Here is a 19,214-nt window from a genome sequence, read left to right on the forward strand (position 1 = left end):
CGAGCGCATCCGGGGGATTGATGGAGACTCGCACGCTCGTATGTACACGTGGTGTGTGGTTGCATTTGGGTTAGTGCGTTAGTGCTACGATCTGCGTACGAGTGGTTTTACGCGTAGGAGCTTGGCGACGGCGGCGGCGGCGCTGCGTGGTGTGTTTGGGTTAGAGGTGTGAGGCTGTGAGGCTTAGTGTAGCTTGGGCTGGGCGCTGGGGTAGTGTGAGCGTCGAGGTGTTGGTCATCGGGATGGCGGATTGGTTGGGGCGTTTGTGTGGTGTAGTCTACCGTGGAGATGTGCGCGGAGATGAGGGTATGTCCAAGTCACGCAATATGTCTTTTGGTAGCTAGATTTCATTTCGTGAAAGGTTCCAGATCTTGATCTTGCTCAGGTGGCTTTTGGCTATCTTTGGGTTCAAAACGGCGTCGCCGCTGCTTGGTTCGAGAACAACGCCGCAGTCGTAAGCCACCCGCTAAGATGGTGACACAGTACACCGAGCGAATCAGAATGCTTGGTGAACCTGAATCTCATTGTAGGGGTTGCACCGGAGAAGGCGGTTGAAGTATCAGCGGCACATCGCGGAGTCACAAGACATAATGGAGTTTGGGGTGGTAAATTTTTCATTCGTGATGCAGGTATTCCCTAGCTGCGTGATCAAAATTGACTTTTTGACCCATTGTCCCATTTGCGCCGCCCATACCCTATACCCAGGTTGTCGTAAAGGATTGTTCGTAGTATCATCTTACTCTGCGCGTGTTACAGCCACCGCCGGGTCAGACACAATTGCTCACCAGCAATGTACCTCGATACGTAGCGCCATGTGTACAAATTCCTAATAAAACCCGGAAAATCAAGATGAGAAGGAACGCCCTGCGTCCTGTCCCTAACGCCTGAAATGACAAAAAGAGGAGTAGTATTGGCAGCGATGTCGTCAAAGGTGAGCAGACGGATGGTGACACCACGTATCTCTGGAACCATCCACACCGGAATAATATGTACCTGGAAGACGCGGTGCTCTAGCTGTCGCTAAGCGACCGAAGCAGTGCGTCTGATCCAGATCAACGAAGCAAGCTGTACAAGAAAGTCCATCAACGCATGAGGGTGTGGTCGTTGTTTGGGAATGTCGTAACCCGATGGAAAATGTGTGTAAAAAAGGGTATCCGAGAGGCACACACGGTGCAGTGGGCATATCGACAGCCGAAGAAGTCTAGTACTGTACAAGCTCGAAGAAGGCAGATGGTTACTGGATATGAAGCGAGTTTTCTGCTCGTTGACTGATGTGCTGGGCATGCGCCTCGAGTGCACGAGCTTGGACATGGGTTACTACTGTCATATTAGCAGACGTTGTACAGGTTTTGAGCAGGCAGACTCACCAGGCCAGACAGCGGCCTTTGACAGCATGTAAGCCGTCACCATCAGCAACTTGGTTCCGTAACCGCAATGTCCGAGGTTGGAAAGACTACCCAGCATCGGTAGGTTGTTGGACGATATGTCGTAAGCCAGCTTCATATCAGCATGGTGGAGAATATCAGAGATCTTCTGTAGCAGCTTAATGTCTTCCTCTTCAAGGAGTACAACAGCTGGCACGCCCGCAAAATCAATCTCATCTCTACCGAGCACGCCCATATGACGGCCAACACGGTCTTGCACAGTTGCAACCCATTCAGCAAGGACCTGAGCGCAATCGAAAGTGCACAACGCGGATGAGTTGGGAAGCTCCCGAGCCGTGAAGTCAGCGTACGAGGCACCCAGTTTGTCTGCCATGGAAAGGGAGTCAGCAGCGTAGAAAGCGGCCTTTCGGAGATGCCTTTCGCGTTTGGACGACTGGGAGTTGGAGAAACCGTTTGCCGCATTTCCGGGACTGACGTGGTCCTGTGAGCCCATTTGGCCTGGAGAACCTGAGTTGAGATCCATCGATGCAAACCTCTCAGGTGTCCCGTCTGCTTGGCCGACGATGTCAATGCCTCTGGCGAGTTCGTTCGCCATGCCGTCAAAATCGCGCTGCCACAGGAGCTCCTTCGCGCGACCAAGGTTGACGAAGAGCCTGACATAGGCCAAATCTAGTAGTGGGATACAGTCGGCGGAAAGAGGACCGAACGGACTGGGGCGCTCAATACTGTGGTTCGGGTTGGCTCTCCACGCGACTTGCCAGGCCTTGAGAGCGGGCTCCACCTGAGCATGCATGGCCTCTGTCTCCTGGGCCTTCCACAATCGACCGTTGTGTCTGTTCCGCGTTTCCCAAATGTAAACGTGCATGGCATTGATCAGCACATAGCAACCGAATGTGCTGGGCCGGATGTCGCTCTCAGAGGGTCCGTTCATTGGCTGCCCGCCTGCGAATGCCTGGGGGTAGGAGTTCCGCATCCGTGAGGTGGTATTCCGTGAACTGGCTTCGAGAAGGTATGTCATGGCCGAGATGAAAGACAAACCGCGTTGCTGAGCGATCATTGGTCCGCCCATAGCCACCCACGTCTGAGGGCTGTCAACAGACCACAGATCCTCTTCGCAGGGTAGGTCTAGATGTATCTCTGAGTTCAGTATGCGTGGAGAATGCGCGTAAGCGGATACAAGCAGACTCGACATGGAGAAGATGGCAAAGTAAGTCCTCTTACGCTCTTCGATCTTCTTCCACTGAATCCACTGAGCGTGCTCGTCCACACTATCTGCATGTTGGCCAAACTGCGAGCTCGATTCGTCGGACATATCCACATTGTCGCCATTAGTATGATTGGGTGGACTGGAAGAAGTCTGCTCTGGAGCGGTTGGCTTATCCAAGCCAGCAGCTTTAGCAAGGCTTACAAGTGCTGCGCAATGGGTGCTCGCAACCTCAGCGGCCTGTCTATCGCCACAGCTGTGACCGAAGATGAGGTTGAGCAACATAGCTTGCACTAACCAGAGTGGTGGTTTGTTGATGTGGTCGTTTGCGGCATTCGACCCGTTGACAGCCGAGAGTCCAGCTTTGCGGCGCTCATCAAGGTAGAATAAAATCAGCTTCTTCGCAGCCTCAAACAATTCTTTTGCGACATTCTGCTCATATTCGTACAGAGCACCTATCGCGGCCATGGCAAGGATGAGACAGCCACCGCCACCAACCATGGTATCTTGGCTGTAGTTTCCGGCCGATCGAAGTTGGTATGTGTACGCCGGGGTATCAAAAGAAAGTGTGGGGATGTGCAAGAAAGGTAAGTGCGGGTGGAAGTAGTGGATGTATGCATTGACGTAACGCTGGATGTCGACAGTGCTAGGGAGTATACCAGCCTGGACTGAAGGTTTCCCGGTACCATTGGACAGAGGCGAGCTGACTGCGGGTTGCGAGAATCTCCGTTGAGCTCCATGACCGTAGCCCATGGCTTGAGTCAAGTTGAACATCATAGCCTGCCGCGTAGAGTCTGTAATGGTTTCAGTGGAAAATGATGAGACAGAACTGTGCCTTGCGCTGCCGTTGAATGAGGAAGATGATATGCTGCGGGCATCAGAAGCGAAAGTCATGGGCGTCTGAAAGTACTGATTCGGCATACCGGGTATACCAGCTGAAGGGCTCATGGCCACTAAAGGAGGTGGAGTAGACGAGTAGAAATCGTTCTGAACACCCTGATCGCCTAGCTCTTGTGAAGTGTTGTGGTTCATCATAAGCTCAGGGAAGACCGGAGCCATGGCATCGAGTGTGAAGGCGGTTGGGTTGATGCTGGTGTGCGCAACTAGAGGGTTGTGCCACATGGCTGCTGAGTTTTGTTGGCTTGAGCCATCCAGCATCATGTCGTTGAAAGCACCCTGACTCGCAGTGCTGATGGCCGATGGCGAGGAGCCGTCAAGAGCCGACTCGTTGGCTCCGGTGAAGACCATGTTGCTGTCGATGCCCATACCCCAGCCGAAATCGTCTTCCTCAATAGGGTTGTTGCCGGCGAAGGGATTAGCGAATTGCTTGAAGGGCGATTGTGGAAGTGCGATGCCTGCGTTGAAGTGGTGCAGCTGGTTCGGGTTAATCGTAGAAGCCGCTGACGAGCCGAAGAACTTCTCGAGCTCACGGTCATCAGAACCAGCCATGCCTGGGATGGGAGCCGTGCGAAGACCGCCACCCATACCGAATCCCATATGAGTGTCTAGTCTTGGTAGACCGTGAGACTGGCCATGGTTGCCGGCAGCTGTCGACATGCCCCTGTAGTCGAACTGACTAATTCCCGATAGGCTCGAATGGTGTGAATGACCTGGGTGGCCTCCCCTGCCGCCAGCTATCGAAGTTCCATGTGTGGCGAGAAAGCTGTTGAGGGCGGTCGGGTCGATGTGACTGATGGTGTTTGCGCGTGGCCTCATGACATTGCCCTTGGCGCCGCCCACATTGCTTGAGACCGAGTTCTTGCGTACACGGGCGGCAGGGTTGGGCGGCAGGCCGGTCGTGCTTTCCCTGCGTCCATTGCGGGGTCTTGTGTTGGTCGCGCCTTGTTGGTGGAGCTTCTGCTGGTGACGTAGGAGGAGGTCGCGTCGCGCGAAGCATCTCGTACACTGGGGGCACTCAAAAGGCTTCTCTTTTGTGTGGGATCGTTCGTGTCGCTTGAGATGCTCTAGGCGCGCGAATGAGCGTGTGCACGTCGCGCATACGTGCGGCCGGGGCTTGTCGTTCTTGGGCGGAGGGAAGGTCTGGACGGTGGGCGAGGTTGCGGGCTTGGCTGTAGATGCGGAAGCTGCAATTAGCCATCTTTGTCAGCTATCATGGTGTTGTGTGGCGGTCGCTCCTACTCACAGTTGCTGGCGCTGCCTGAACCGTTGGAGTCGTCGCCCGGCGAGGTCGCGGGGCCTGGCAGGCTCGTGCTTTCCACTTTCGCCATGATCATGTATCGGATTGGCAAAACACCAATCACGTCCACAATCGAGTCGAAAATACACCCGCCTCAAGGTGACTGGAAGCGGACTACTGATGGTACTGCAATGATAGCTGTCTTGGGTCGAGCTCGTTGCAGCTCGCGGGGCAGCAAGCTCTCGGAGTAAACAAAGAATCTACTGAATCAGAGGCTGCCAACACACACAAATGTCAGCGAATGATGAGGTACGACCAGCTGGAGCAGACGAAAGTACCTTGTATAGGCCTCTAAGGTGGAAAGAGCGTCTAAGAGCTTGTTTACGCAGCGTCTCGTGGCCGCAGCTCGTAGCAGTGGGATATCAAGATGGAATTGGATCTTGGGATGACAATGCTAATGTACAGCAAAAGCCAATTGATAGCTGCAGGGGACCTTGGTCGAAGTGGTCGGAGGTAGGCAAGCTGGGTACCTGGCAAGGGCTCGCAACAAGAGCAAGCCTACGCTGAGGGCAGAAAGGTACCAGGAAAACGGACGTGTGATGTAGTTGGATCGGTCCGTACATAGGTCGGCGTGCGTACGTGTCTACCGCTGGTCCCGGAGAGCGTGAAGCCAGTGCGGGAGGCCTGTGGTCAGCAGTAGCAGAGGCAGTGGCAGGTGGTGGAGCTGGTTGAGCACGAGGGTCCAGCCTTGATGTAAGCGTCTGTACCAGCGGTGCTTGCTGGAGGCGCCGGCGGCTTTTGGCTGGTACGGCCCAAAAGGCTAGATTACAGCGCAGACACAACCTTCGGTCCCGGGCAGAGCAATTGGGCGACGACACAACGATTGGTCGGAGGTGCAGAGGGCAGGCCGAGTCTGGGGAATCGGGCACGGGCCAAGGTTCGCGGGACGATAGCTATTACAACGAGCAGCGAGAGTCAAGAAGCACGCAGAGCAAGTCGCACGCGGTCGAGCTGTGGCGAGGGAGCTGGAGGTGTCGAGATCAGGCACAGCGACGGCGACGGCGGCCTCGTCGAATTGTAAGCAGATCCCCAGACTTCACGGCTCGTAAAGCTTTGGAGCTAGGCGGCGAGTGTGTCATGCAACTGGCCAGCGCCCCAGGTTTTTCGACGGGCCTGCAAGCACCAGGGCTTCTCCCAAGTGGAGCCCCCAGCAAACGGCCATTCTGGCGCAGGGGTCCTGTCCGGAGTACTTCCGTTGCGATGCCCTCGCCTCTACCTGCGCGTCTGAAGAGGCAGCGATGGGCGTCTGCGATCAGCAGCGTCGCCTTCAGGACTACTCGCGGCTTGGCTGCAGCAACTGCGCCAGGGGCCCACAGCTATGGCCTCGGCTCCCTGTAGCAATCGTCTGCGCTGCAGTACTGTACACTGCACACCACCCACCTACGTTATTAGTGGAATCGACCTCGAAGAGCACGCCGCAGCATCTATAACATGCTCCCGACTGGGGCGGCTTCATTTCGCCTGGCGGAGATAGATTGTGGAGCTCCAATGGCCTGCCGGTTGCATATTAATTGGCGAGAGAGCTACTCGTCCCTGAGGATACCCAGAGTACCGCACGGGTCTAGAGGCACGACCATGCTCGGGCTTCCGAGAGCGAGTTTCAGCAGCCTGTCACCGATACTGGCGAACGATGCTGGGTGCTGCAAGATGCGCGCACAACAATGGGCCTCGCATACACGGCCCATGCAGCTGCGGCCGTCAAGCGCCTAACTATAGGAACGGGCAACTACTGACAGCACGCTATGCCGCCAGCGCGCCACTCAGCACCGCCGGGCGACTTCAATTGCTTTTACACAGGCGGATAGCTGCTTGCGCTGACATCGGTGAGGGCTGCAACACCTGCAAACTTCCCCAGGAAATCCAAGGTCGAGCCTGCAGAGCTTGGACGGCGGCAGCAAAGGCGGCTAGCCTGCTTCGAGATCTGGGGTAAAGCATGGACTGCCCAGAGACCCATGCCTCATAGCGCCGCATGACCACGGCCTGCAAAGTTCCCATCGCCGTCGTCCTAGCCCTTGTCGCTGCTGCTCGACCCGCCCACCTATCACCGCCTCGCAGCGTTGATCCCGTCGTCTTTGGCCGTCTGTTGAGTACATGCGCTTGCTGCGAGAACCGGTACTGCAACGTCGCGAACCACAGTTGCCCCATCGTAGCAGCGGATGTGGAATGAGCCGATGGCAGCGACGATAAAAATCTCTCACGCCCTGTTCCATTCCGCAGGCCGCGGTGGGTATACTACTGCACCTGACCTTCGGCAGCCCAGGACCCTGACGTTCTCGGTCTGTCGCGTCGCCCTCCTACGCGTACTGGAGCATCCACCGCGCATGACGGCATCGTCAGGCTACTATCGTCTTTTCGGCCTCCCGCTACGCTCGCTTCGGCTTAAGCATCATGCTGCTTCGCCAGTCGGGTCTGCATTGCCAAATTCAAACTTCGGCTATGACCATGCTGCTATCTCGCAGTTGAAGTATTGCAAGAGACCCTAGCCAGTGACGTTGCGCTTTGTGGCAATGAAGATCGGCTGCTGGTGCACGACCACCGTAAGCTCGTGGCAGATCTACAATCGAACGGCCACATGGTGGAGCCACGGAGCAATCCTTCAGCGACACCAAAGCCATCTACGTCAATCGAAGCACTGTAGAAGATGTACCGAACGAGCAGGAGCAGCTTTCGACTTCCTACTGCTGATCGTGGCTGTAAATGTTCGCTGAGCCACTTAAGATCGTCTATGCAAATGCAGTTGTCAACGCACATACCACTCGATCTGCATCCCGGTCCTTGTCTATACTTTCTGACATCTCACCAGATTGCTCGCCAAACGCAAGTATCGATGATCGATAAATTCCCCGGCGAAATAATTTGCATGGCTCTCCTGTCACTTCTGCCGACAATCCCAGGTGGCTTGGCCATGGCATGAAACTTTGGGATTTATACAATTCGTCGCGATTGGTGCGAGGAGAGCAAATAACCACCGCGCGATAGCTTGTGTAGGGACCAAATTTGCCATGTTCGCATCTGCCAATGCACGTCTTACCACCGAGCAGCATTCTCGCGGCCGCGTAGCGACGACACGTTGGACTGCTCGTGCAGCATGACGTGCTTCCTTTGTGCAACCATCGGGACGAGTCTACAGCACGGTCGCGAACACGATGCCGACCGACCATGCAGATATCTAATGACGAGCGTATGCTTCTTCCCGTTCGCTTCAAGCCCGCTCGAGCCGATGACGCACGCCTAACCCGATAAGGTTATCCCGGCGCACTCCCCAGACAATTGCCCCTCGTACTTCATCTCGACGACTGCGAACCGCCAGCGGTGTTGCGCCCTGCAGCTCCACCTATCACACACCTGCATAAGGCACGTATGAGCCGTTTTCCGTTGCCATCCGCACTGGGAGCTGTTCGGAGTAACAGGTGCGAAAGCTGAGTCTGGAAGCATCACAAACACAAGCCCACAACAGATCAGCGTGCACGCAACGCAAAAGCATGGTGTTCCACTCAATTGCACGCAAGGTAACGGCACTACGTATTTTGCCTTAGGCGCAATGCCTCTCTTGTTCTAGTTCGCTTAACGCAGTCGAAAGATCACCCCATATTACTGCAGTCGTTTGAGCCTCGACGTTGAGCGCCCAAATATAACGCAGCATTGCTGACGCCCAGCAGTCTACCCACTGTATAGCTCCAGGAGAAGCTAGACCAGGTGGGGCTTGACACACGATTTGAAGCGACGCTAGGATTCTAGTCTGCAGTTCACGTGCACGCTTGGTACGTACCTCGCCGCATCCTAGGATGCACTGCTGCTTCGCCACCTAGAGCTCTGTACCTGTGACCCTAAGCGCGAGCGACTACTTGACGCTCAACCCTTTCGATTGAGTTGTCAAAGAGTCAGACCCGACGTCATGCGCACAGCGACACGATCCTGCAGGAGCTGCGGTACTTTGCACCGTAGTCGATTATCACCTACCGCTTGGCTTTCATTGCCATCTCCCGATAGGTCGAACTAGACGTCTTCCGCGGTAGCCGATACTACCTCTTAAGTCCCCGAGTTGTTGTTCCTGTGACACCTCCGATTATGGTAAGCTTTCGGTCTTTCGCTCACCCGGCTCCGCGACATCTTCAACATGATGTGTTGAGGCCGTAGGAGTACACTATTACGATTTCGAGGCGTTTGTCCACACTCGGGAGTAAGGGTGGCTGTTCTTTCGAATGCAAACCTGCTGCAGCATGCAGATGAAGCGAAGCTCAGCGGTTCGTCGCAAGCTATCCCAGGTAAATGCGACTCGAGATCTAGGGTCTATCCTAGCTGACATTCCCGACCCTGTGGCTTGACACGTCCTCTTACCTGTTGAGTCCGTCTTTTGGCTTTATTCTCCCATTAAGTTGCGTAAGCACCGTTTAACTTTACGCATCCTTTCGGCTATTTGCGGTCGCCTCATCTTCTTCCAGAAACAAGTTCAGCCTCACGTGAATGAGGATTCCTTCACGGCGATGCCTATTTTCTCATCCCGCATCCCAACATCCCACGCCGCCGGGAAAAACCCTTTGCCTCCGCGCCCCAGAGTTCTCCACACAAGATCCACCCATCTATACCAGGAAAAGAAGCCCACGGCTCAACAGCGGCAGATGAACAGGCTACTAGCCATCCGCGAACCTACTAAGTGGATCGATCACGGTGCACATGTGGCTATGTAACGTCACGGCGTCCAGCTCCGCGCCCCCTATTGCGAACGGGAATTCGTTACGACGCGGATACTTACTCCGAGGTATTTTTGCTACAACCTATACTTGCATCGTGTGGCAAGTCAAGAAAGGACTCTTCACGGCAACAGGCAATCCGGTTACGGGATACCGTTCGCAGCTCCTGCATGCTGTTGTATGACCTGCATAATGTTACGCAGCCTGCTGACGCAACACCAAGTCCTTTTTTGCGCAGCCCTTTTCCAGTTTCACACGACCGGTATCTGGCATGCATGCGAGAATGTGTATACCGATGTTCGGGCGAGAGATAGGGTTTCGATCTGGGGTGTGAAGGCTAGGCCTGATTGATCGCTGTCGGGGCGGCAGGTGATGGTATGACGGCATGGCGCTGGGTGCGGAACTGGCCGCTCGCATCACGTACCGAGTTGCTCTCCCACCTTGCGATTTGGAGGGCTTGCGAAGATCTTCGGGACTTTATTGCGTTGTTTCTTTGGGACTAGTGGTGTGGAGGTGGTGTGAGCGGGAAGTGTAGAAGAGCTTGGAGAGCTTAGATGACGATGAATCACGGATAGCGAACAATGACTGCTACTTCGTCCACACGAAAGCAGAAAGAAGATACAGCCGTATCGTTCTGACCCTGAGTGTCTCTCTTTCGCTTCTTTGTTCGACTTTCTCCTATGCTACCTCACCAGTCTGCTCACACTTGCATCACGATGAATGCAACCATCCGGTCGGAGCGTAATAAGTATGCGCGAGTTTGTCACTGCCTTCAATTCGCAGTGTACTCTTCATCAACATACGCGTGTGCAGTCTACACCATATTCTTGCCCTGTACGAAATATAACCGTCTCAAACTGATGGCTTGGTAGCTGGCATTCGCATATAAATTGATCATTTTCCTTCCTCTTTCTCTTACTATCACAATTCATTTCTACCTTATTTTAAAACAAAAAAGGGCAACAAAAGGTTCATGGCCTTCGGCGCGGTCTTAAGCTCTTGACCAAAAACGTGCTTTCCCTGATATTATGTTGTCGCACCATCCTTTGAGACACCACCCTCTCAGCTTCTCGAAAACACAGTTCCTACAGTGTCAAGAACTACATGACTGCCGATTGATGTCTTTGAGTCTTTCCTCTGCTCTCCAAAACTTGGAACCCTGGATGTATGCGCTTGTGGCAAGCGCCAAAACAATCTTGCATGAATCGATGTGAACGACTTCCATTCCGATTGCACCAAAACTTCAACGTTCCTAGAAGACTCCAAAAGACGTCCAGAACCCCTGTATGAGAAGCAACGGGGGTCTTCCTGACTCTCGATGTCTCATACCCTCTCTTCGCTTTACACCTGAGAACCAAAAGCGCCTCAAGCCTTTCCGAAAGCACAACATGAATTCAGTATATGTGGTCTGCTCCGAGGTAGATACCCCACCAAAACTACCATGCCGCTGTGCGATGGAAAGATCGTTCCTAGAATTCATGTCATCCATACCATGTCGCTCCTGCGAGTACTTGCGACGATGCGAATGTCCAAAGAAAAGGACAACACTGATGCCTGATGTTGCGCAGGCGCAGGAAAAGAAAATACATTTTGGCAACATGGCTTGCTATAAATACACCAGAATGGTTCTCATGCTTCCTCTCTTCTTTCTTTCTCCAAACATCTGGCTTGTGACTCCAAAACAGGATCATCGCCAAGATATGGTGCAGAAAATTCGGAAATACGCAGACATACTGCGAGGATCTGCCGGAGAGCACAATCAAAAGATGGAGGACCACAACGAATGTCTGGATTCGGCGGTGGCTTTGCGAAACACTAAAAAAGCCTACATTGATGATTTCATGGCTGGAGAATTGTTTCAAAGACTACTTTAACAGTACTAATGTGGTCGTTTTGCCTTTCTGGGATAACGAGGTCCTAAAGCCACGTTACGAACGAGTCATGTCGGCGGAGAACGGCACTTCTGATATGGTATATATAAACCTTCTCACGGCGCCCTTTCTCTACTTCTGTTTACATACACTCAGCCAAAAACCATTTCAAAAGAAGATTTTGCAGACTTCATGTTTCTCGAGATCTCCTCCCTCTAAAAGGGCCACAAGTACTCTTTATGTTTCTGCGAAAAGTCGATGAGGACATCGCGATGCTCTCGGCGTGAGCCCCGCATACAAAGATATTGCATGTTGTTTCATGTTGTGTCAAAGGCTATGGCCTGCTATTTGACACCCAGCCCTATCGCCGCTCGGCACAGCGAAAGCAACCGAGCTGTCTCTTACGTGTATGGCACCAAGATTTGACGTTTCCTAATCTATGTGCGAGGAAACTACATGCGGAGCTAATACTATGCTCGTTGGTACCGGTATAAAAAGCTCTTCCTCCCGCAATTCCTTCTTCTCTATTTCCTCTCAAATTTGAAAACTCTCAAAATTTGCATCCTCCAAAAGGTCACAAAAAAATTTTCACGTTTTCGAAAGACCCCGCTGCTATTCATTCACTAAAAGTCCCGTCTCAGAATCACGCAGAACGACTTCGTCACGATAACATGTCTGTCTAGGTCTTGTTCCTGGAACTGTACCCATGGTCATGAATTCCTCGGGCTTGTCCATTTCCTCCTAATACTTCATTAAAACGTTACGCTTACGAGATTATGACACGCTTCGTCGCTGACATATGGAGCATCTATTCGAGTACCAAAGAAGGTGCAGACTCTTGCATGACCGCCGTGGGCTAGGCTGCTGCAGATATATACCTCACTGCTGGCGGTTCTCCTCTCTTCCTCACTACACCTCTGCTTGGCTTTAACGAAAAGACATTTTTTTGTGGAGATCCAGTGTGCTTCCGAAAGCTTGGCGATGCAAAACCATGTCCTTGCCGGTATCCTTCTGCTCTCTCAACCGAGCGTATTCAAAACCAATAAATGGATGCCCCATGGGAAGATGAGAGACAAAGATTCCCTAGCACACTAAAAGACATATTTCTCATTTATGTCTTTCTGCCCTTCCACGTATAAAGCGACCTCTTACCCTACGCCCTCTCTTCTCCCGTTACAAACTATCTGGCCAGCACTTCAAAAAGAGTCAACGACGTCTACATGTCTTCGGGCGAAGAGGCACGAGCGAATTTGGGATGGCTTTGCCTTCTGTCCTTCGTCTTCATGGCCTCATCTCCTTACTCCCATATTATCATTATATCAGCGCCCCTGTGCAAAACTCAGAGCATTATCTATCTACAATTTGTGGGCCATGACCAAACAACATCGAGAACAACACCATGGGTGCTACGTCAGCGCGAATACATGAACCCAGCGTCAACCTTGTTTATGTTTTACTCCTGGAATTACCGTATCTTCCAGAATACTCAAAGATACAAGAAAGACAGACATGTCTCTCAACGAAGAGTAGGATGCATAACGAGATTTCTTTTGCTTTCTCTCAAACAGTTTCCAAAATTATCACTACAAACCCCTCATGGCAAAGGTAGCACAAAGGTCGAATTCGATGCGTTCAAATGCCGAGAATGCCAATTTGATGCGAGCGAGGAGAGTGCGGTCGCTGCAGGATGTCCGAGCTACTCTCTAATGCTGCTGGTATATAAGCAATCTGCAGGCAGAAGTCGCGTCTCTGTTGTACCGGAAGCTACCAGTCGAGCATCAGACATGCACCCAATCCAGTCTAGCTCCTACTCGGGCTCGGTCGCCCGTCGCCGATTGTCTTTTCTCCACGTCGGTCAGCCCGCCCGATCCACCCCGCAAACCACTCCGCATCGTGAGCCGTCCACAATGACCAGACCCTTGCTCGGTAGATTTTGCAAATTCATCGCAATAAACTACTGACTCGTTGAGAAAGCTTTCGGTGATCGTCACCGGCGCTTGTGCGTATTGACATTCTACGCAAGTTACGATCGGGCCGAGAGCCACGCGCCATAAAGAACAAATACTTCGCATGTTATCGTAAACGATCGCTTCACTCCTTCTTACCATCCTAAATTCTCTGCCATGCTGTACTTTGCTTACACACAGCTCACGTTTGCCGCGTTATTAGCGGCAGCACTTTCTAGCCCCGTGGACCATGACAGTTGTACTTCGTTACGACACGGTGTGGATTACGTCGTCAGCTCCAGTCGTGTAAACATTGGCGGAGTTGCAAATATAACAGCTGTGGCTGCTCAAAATATCACGGAGACAAATACAGCTTCCTTTTGCCGTGTTGTCGGACTCATGCCATATGGTCCAGATAACACACTAAATTTTGAAGTCTGGCTACCCGAAAACGAAAATTACAATGGGCGCTATTTGTCTGTCGGTACGTATTGAATCAGCCAGATTAGTGCTTGTGCCTCGTGGTTGCTGACATCATCATGAAGGCAATGGCGGACTTGCAGGCGTGATAGATTACCAAGCAATGGCCACTAATCTCAACTCTGGCTTCGCTGTTGGAGGGTCTGTTTTTAACCCCCTCTATATCTTGCCATGTTGAGCTAACTTATAGGTCTCAAGGTGTGACTCTGGACATTTGGTTTCCGAGAACGGCGTTTCCGAGCCAGGAAGCTATGTTCCATTCCTTCACTCATATGCCCAGACCGCAGCGTGGATCCGGGATTCGATCGCGATGTTCACTGTACCAGCAAAAGCCATCACAGCGACGTTCTTCCGAAACCCGCCACGGAAATCTTACTTCTCAGGCTGTTCTACAGGCGGTGCTCAAGGATATGCACTGGCCCAGTACCATCCCGATGTCTTCGATGGTATTGTTGCAGGAAGTGCCGGCAACTGGTACTCCCACCTCATCCTTTCGTTTCTGTGGAACGGCCTTCACGCACGGAAGCCTGGTGCATTTCTAGACCAGGACATACTCACGTTTGCAAGGGATGCAGCACTGGAGAAGTGTGATGACATTGACGGCGTGAAAGACGGAGTGATCGACGATCCAAGCAAGTGCGACTTCGAAATCACGTCACTACTGTGCCGGTCCGGGCAGGCTCAAGTTGAGAATAACAGCACGACATGTCTGAATGAGACGCAGCTTGCCACGTTTGAGGCGTTCTACGCTGGACCTGGGGCCGATATATACCCCGGATTTGCAAAAGGATCGGAATCCGAATGGCTTCTGCTGGAAGAAACTCTCTACACCGCGTACGCAGTACCTATATTGCAGAACCTTGTCTTCAAGAACTTGAGCTATGACTACACTACATTCGACTTCCAGAACGACGTCAAGATTGTGGACAAGGTTGCAGGCCCTTTAATAACTGCAATATCCCCAAGACTCGATGCATTCAGAGCTCGAGGTGGAAAACTTGTCGCATCGCAAGGTTTGTCGTCCACCAGATTTACACGAGCACGAAATCAGACTTACGCGCATAGGCTGGGCTGACCCTTTCAATGCGCCTACTTGGCCTATCGATCAGCACAACGAAGCGAAAGCCATCTACGGCGAGGCACAACTTAATGATTTCTGGCGCTTGTTCATGGTCCCGGGTGGTGGTCACTGCGGCCCCGCTGCTAGTTATCCTCAGGTTCCTGGAAAGTACTACTCTCTCGAAGCTCTCATTCCATGGGTAGAGGATGGTGTAGCTCCTGAGTGGGTTCTGGCTACGGAGCCTTCAGATAGAAGTAACAGGACAAGGAGGCTTTGCCCATACCCACAGCATGCAGTGCTGGAAGGTCAGAGCGCTGACCAATACGAAGCGTATACTTGCGTCGATTAGCGGAGCAGCCGTGATGAAACGAAGGGGCATTGATGTGTTATTCAACGATGTTGTATACAAGAATAGTTGAGGCGCATCAATGTCCTCGCAAATACATCTTGGAGACAGGATTCATCCTCTCAATTGCTACTTCAAAAACTGCCGAACCTGTTTGTGATGTTCCTGGGAAAACAAAAATCCCAAGAAGTCGTACATGTGAACGTTTCTTCCGTCTTCATGCGTTAGCCAGGTCGCGGAGAGAACATAAATGTGCATCATCTCCTTCAGGGATAAAAGAAAACTTGCGCAAATTGGCAATATGTCCTCGCGTAGCAAAAGGCATCACAAGTAGGGTGTATCTTCCTGCTGTGCTGTTGCGCTCACATATATAAATCGCGTCGACTTCCTCCTACTTCGATTCTAGACACCCTTCCTGCCTTTCACTACACCAAAACTTGGAGGCACTATGATGATGGTTGCGAAAGAAGAGAAGACATCTATGAGCGCCCATGTGCTTCCTCCTGCTTCCAAAATACAACCTAGTAGTCTCGTATGGAGACCGAGAAGCAGACGCGATGGCTCACGTATCAAAATAACGCGGTCCAAAGAATCAAAAAGATCCATGGCATGCTCCTGTAGAGAGATTCTGCATATCTTTACTCTGGAAAGTCTGAACAAACTGTTGGCATGGCGCTCGCCCGGCGACTGCTGAGAATATAAACCTCTCCAGTCCGCACTTTTTCTTCCCACTTCATCAACATATCCACACGATTATTCCCCAAAACGTGAAATACAAGACGCCATGTCTCCAAAAACCGGGGCATCATCTTTACATGTGCCCTCTTCCAACTGTTCCTCTTTCCAGAAAAACAAAACGCGTTACCAGGCAATGTCATGAGTGCGGAGAAGAGTTGTCAAAAAGCCATTTTAGGGCTTACCATGGATACTAAAGTCAGTCTGGAATGATTTCATGTGAGAAAAGAGGACCAACTTTCTTCCAAAACGGCAATCGACTTCCACATGGCCAACGGGACCTAAAAAAGCATGTTCGAAAAGGCCATGTCTTCCGCTCCGGTGTGTGCTGTGGAACCAAAACGATCAGAGAGGACTTTATGAAGAGTGAGCAGTGTCGAAAAAGTCCAGGAGAGCTGTTTATGATTCTGTCAGAAAAAACGAAGCCCCACATGTAAGCTCCGTTTCGGGGTTCTAAACACGTATATTAAGCCCTGTTTCTCCAAGTCTTAGACACTATACTACCTCACTTCTTATTCCAAAACCATCGTGCGTAGGGAGTATGTGTCTAGAGACCGGTGAGCAAGCTCGCGATGGAGAAAAGAAACTCTGGAAGCGATTGCATGGAGTAAACGCGGTATGTGTATGACTATGTGCTGTATTTGGGCGCCGCGGAGTATTAAGATGGCGCATGCCGTATCCCTGATACATCATTTCAAAAGCGCCGGTCATGTTATTCATGTCTGCATTTCTCTGGAAGCCGACCGAAGTCTCGATGACACATAGTCTTCATAACCATGTATTCGTCATACGATGCTTATATCTCAAAAACACCACCCATCCCCACCCTAACATCCACAAAGTCCGGCCTCCATCCCTTATACTGCACAAGCCCCCTCTTAACCTCCCTAACTCTCTCAAGTCTCTTCCTGCCCTCCTCTTCCTGCGCCTGCCTGAACGCATCTTCATCGATCTCAAACTCGTCCAAACTGCCCAGGCTTTCTTGTCTCGGCTTCGGCTTGCTCGCTGCGTCGCTTCGTCGATGCGCGGGGTTCTGGCCTGTGAAAGCTGAGATGCCGGATTGGATGACGTCTTGGAAGGACGAGTGTGTGCGGTTGGGGAGCGTTTGACGGGATGGCGCGCCGGAGAGGTCGACGTCGTCGAAGCTGTTGGAGCTGTTGTAAGGGTGTGCGGCGTCTGCTTGGTCGTCGATGGGAGGTTGCATGTCGCGGCGACGGTCGCGCCATACGCCACGGCGGAGCTCGAAGTTCTCTTCTTCAAGTTCGCGCACTTTCGCGAGGAGACGGTCGCGCTCTTCATCTAAGAGCTCTTGGACACTGGAGTCCTCAATAGAGCCGAGGTCTGCCTTGCGGCGACGCTGCTCTGCCTCTCGGAGACGCGCGTTTTCATTGCTGAGACCTGTTATACGGGTTCGTAGTTCTGTTGCTTCGCGCTCGATCTTCTTGTGCTCTTGCAGGCGTGTTTGGTTTCGTGAGTCGTTGTCGCGGTGTAGCTGTGTAAGAGTCTCGATCTTCTTCTCCAGTAGTTCTGCGCGCGAGACTGAGTCTGAGGCCTTGCGGTTCGCAGTGCCCAATTCAGCCTCTAGTTGCGCAATGCGCGTCTGCGCAGAGTCGCGATCTGAACCATCCTTCTCTGCCTGATCACCAGCCTTGTCCAGGCTCGCCTTCAGATCTTGTAGCTCAGTCTTGGTCGAGCTAGCTTCTTGCTCTGCCCTTTGTACTGCAGATTCCAGGCTTGTGATCTTCGATTGAAGCTCATTGTTCTTGTTGGTCTGTTCTGACAGCTGTCTGTTGACGTTCGATATCTCCAGCTCGAGTGACTCGATAGTCGCGGACTTTGAAGCGACCTGCGCGTTCAGATCGTCGATGGATGCGCTTTGGCTAGGCGATGCGGTCGACGTACGGCGTATGGACTTGTTGCTCTGCGTTTGCGCCTGCGCAAGTTGTCTCTTGAGCGATTCGACTTCGGCTTTCTACGCTGGATGTCAGTTTCTTATGCCATATCCCAAGACTTCAAGGATGTATACCAGCTTGTCAGCCTCCTTGCCCTTCTCCACCGCGAGCGCAACATCGCCTCTGCCTTCTCGCAGCTCCTCCAATTCTTCCTCGCCCTTCTTCCATCTGGTCTGATTCTCTTCAACTTCGCTTGCCAGACGCTTGTTCTCCTTCTCGAGCTCCTCAATCTTCTGTGCTTGTTCCCGGTAGACCTCGCTTGCAACCCCTCCTCCAGGCGACAGAGGCCCACCAGCGGCTCCCGAGCGGTAGAAAGATTCGGAGCGCTGTCGCGAATCAACAGCGACTGAAGGCTTGCGGCCGTGCGACGGCTTAGGTACTGCTAGCTCTGAGGGCTCGTCATCATCCTCTGCTGGCGGCTCTGGCACGCTTGTGGCTTCTACGGGTTCCGGCGCGACCTGTTCGGGCTTCTCTTCGGGAGAAGTTGCTTCGGTCGGGGTTTCAGTCGAGGCTTCGGCTTCGGCGGGTTCCTCAGTCTTGTCTCCCTTCTTCTTTCCTCCGCCCGCCTTCTTCGCCTTCTGCTTCTTCAATTGTTCATACTATGCGCATATGTCAGTATCGTCTTAGCTTTGGTGAACCTTTCCAAACTTGAGCTAGGAGAAGACACCGGTCCAACTGTATCTGAGCAATGGCAGCCTTCAGGAAGTAGTGAGACATGAGGGAGAACTTACGCGTTTCTTCGCCGCTGCGATCTTCTCCGCCTTCTCTTTCTCTTCGTCTGCCATATTTCTTCGCGATCGTGTTGACGTGTTTGGGGGTCTAGAGGTAGCTGTGGAGCTGTTGAGCTGTTGCGGGGAGCTCCAGTCGTCACTGCTCGGTGATGCCAACTTGCCCGCACCGTGGAAGTGCGCTAACACGAATCGAGACTAACCGCATTCCCTCGACGCTCGAGTCTAATGCGCATTTGAGGAAGGAACTTCACGATTGGGAGTCTTCCAATGTTTGACACTTTCAATGAATCTTGAAGCATTTAGAGCGTTCATACATCATCAAGTTAACTATGGCAGCGCTGACTGGAGCACTTCGGACCTACAAGGTACGTGTATCCCTCCAGCATACCTAGGTACAGCTCTACATTTGAAAGCAACTGTGAGATATGCTCTTCTTCTCAACTCTACAATCTATTCTACATCAGAACTGATGGCACCTCGTCTCACCTCATCTCGATGCTGCCCTGAATCTTTCTCCTCGAGGTCATCAACCCCACATCAAAGCAAACCAAAGACCCATCCCGCCATCTCCCCTAGCAACGACCCCAAACATCGCCAACACAGCACAGCCTCAGCA

At 52.4% G+C, this 19,214-nt stretch overlaps 3 protein-coding genes across 3 annotated transcripts; 1 reads left to right on the plus strand and 2 right to left on the minus strand.

Annotated features, from left to right (window-relative positions):
• Positions 1 to 1,234: 1,234 nt before the first annotated feature.
• Positions 1,235 to 4,817, minus strand: J4E87_004418 (uncharacterized protein; the record flags this gene model as incomplete). The annotated part of the gene is made up of 3 exons (XM_049376039.1): positions 1,235 to 1,317; positions 1,368 to 4,673; positions 4,733 to 4,817. The coding sequence occupies 3 exons, from the start codon at positions 4,815 to 4,817 to the stop codon at positions 1,235 to 1,237; spliced, it is 3,474 nt and encodes a 1,157-aa protein (XP_049234248.1).
• Positions 4,818 to 13,693: 8,876 nt separating this feature from the next.
• On the plus strand, positions 13,694 to 15,183 carry J4E87_004419 (uncharacterized protein; the record flags this gene model as incomplete). The annotated part of the gene is made up of 4 exons (XM_049376040.1): positions 13,694 to 13,778; positions 13,840 to 13,915; positions 13,973 to 14,787; positions 14,840 to 15,183. The coding sequence occupies 4 exons, from the start codon at positions 13,694 to 13,696 to the stop codon at positions 15,181 to 15,183; spliced, it is 1,320 nt and encodes a 439-aa protein (XP_049234249.1).
• Positions 15,184 to 16,711: 1,528 nt separating this feature from the next.
• J4E87_004420 (uncharacterized protein) lies at positions 16,712 to 18,652 on the minus strand (the record flags this gene model as incomplete). Its single annotated transcript, XM_049376041.1, has 3 exons — positions 16,712 to 17,887; positions 17,942 to 18,466; positions 18,599 to 18,652. 3 exons carry the CDS (start codon positions 18,650 to 18,652, stop codon positions 16,712 to 16,714), a joined length of 1,755 nt encoding a protein of 584 aa, XP_049234250.1.
• Positions 18,653 to 19,214: the final 562 nt, after the last annotated feature.

The sequence above is a fragment of the Alternaria ethzedia genome, assembly GCF_023757985.1.
Source record: "Alternaria ethzedia strain BMP 0044 chromosome Unknown scaffold_8, whole genome shotgun sequence".
NCBI classification, from domain to species: domain Eukaryota; kingdom Fungi; phylum Ascomycota; class Dothideomycetes; order Pleosporales; family Pleosporaceae; genus Alternaria; species Alternaria ethzedia.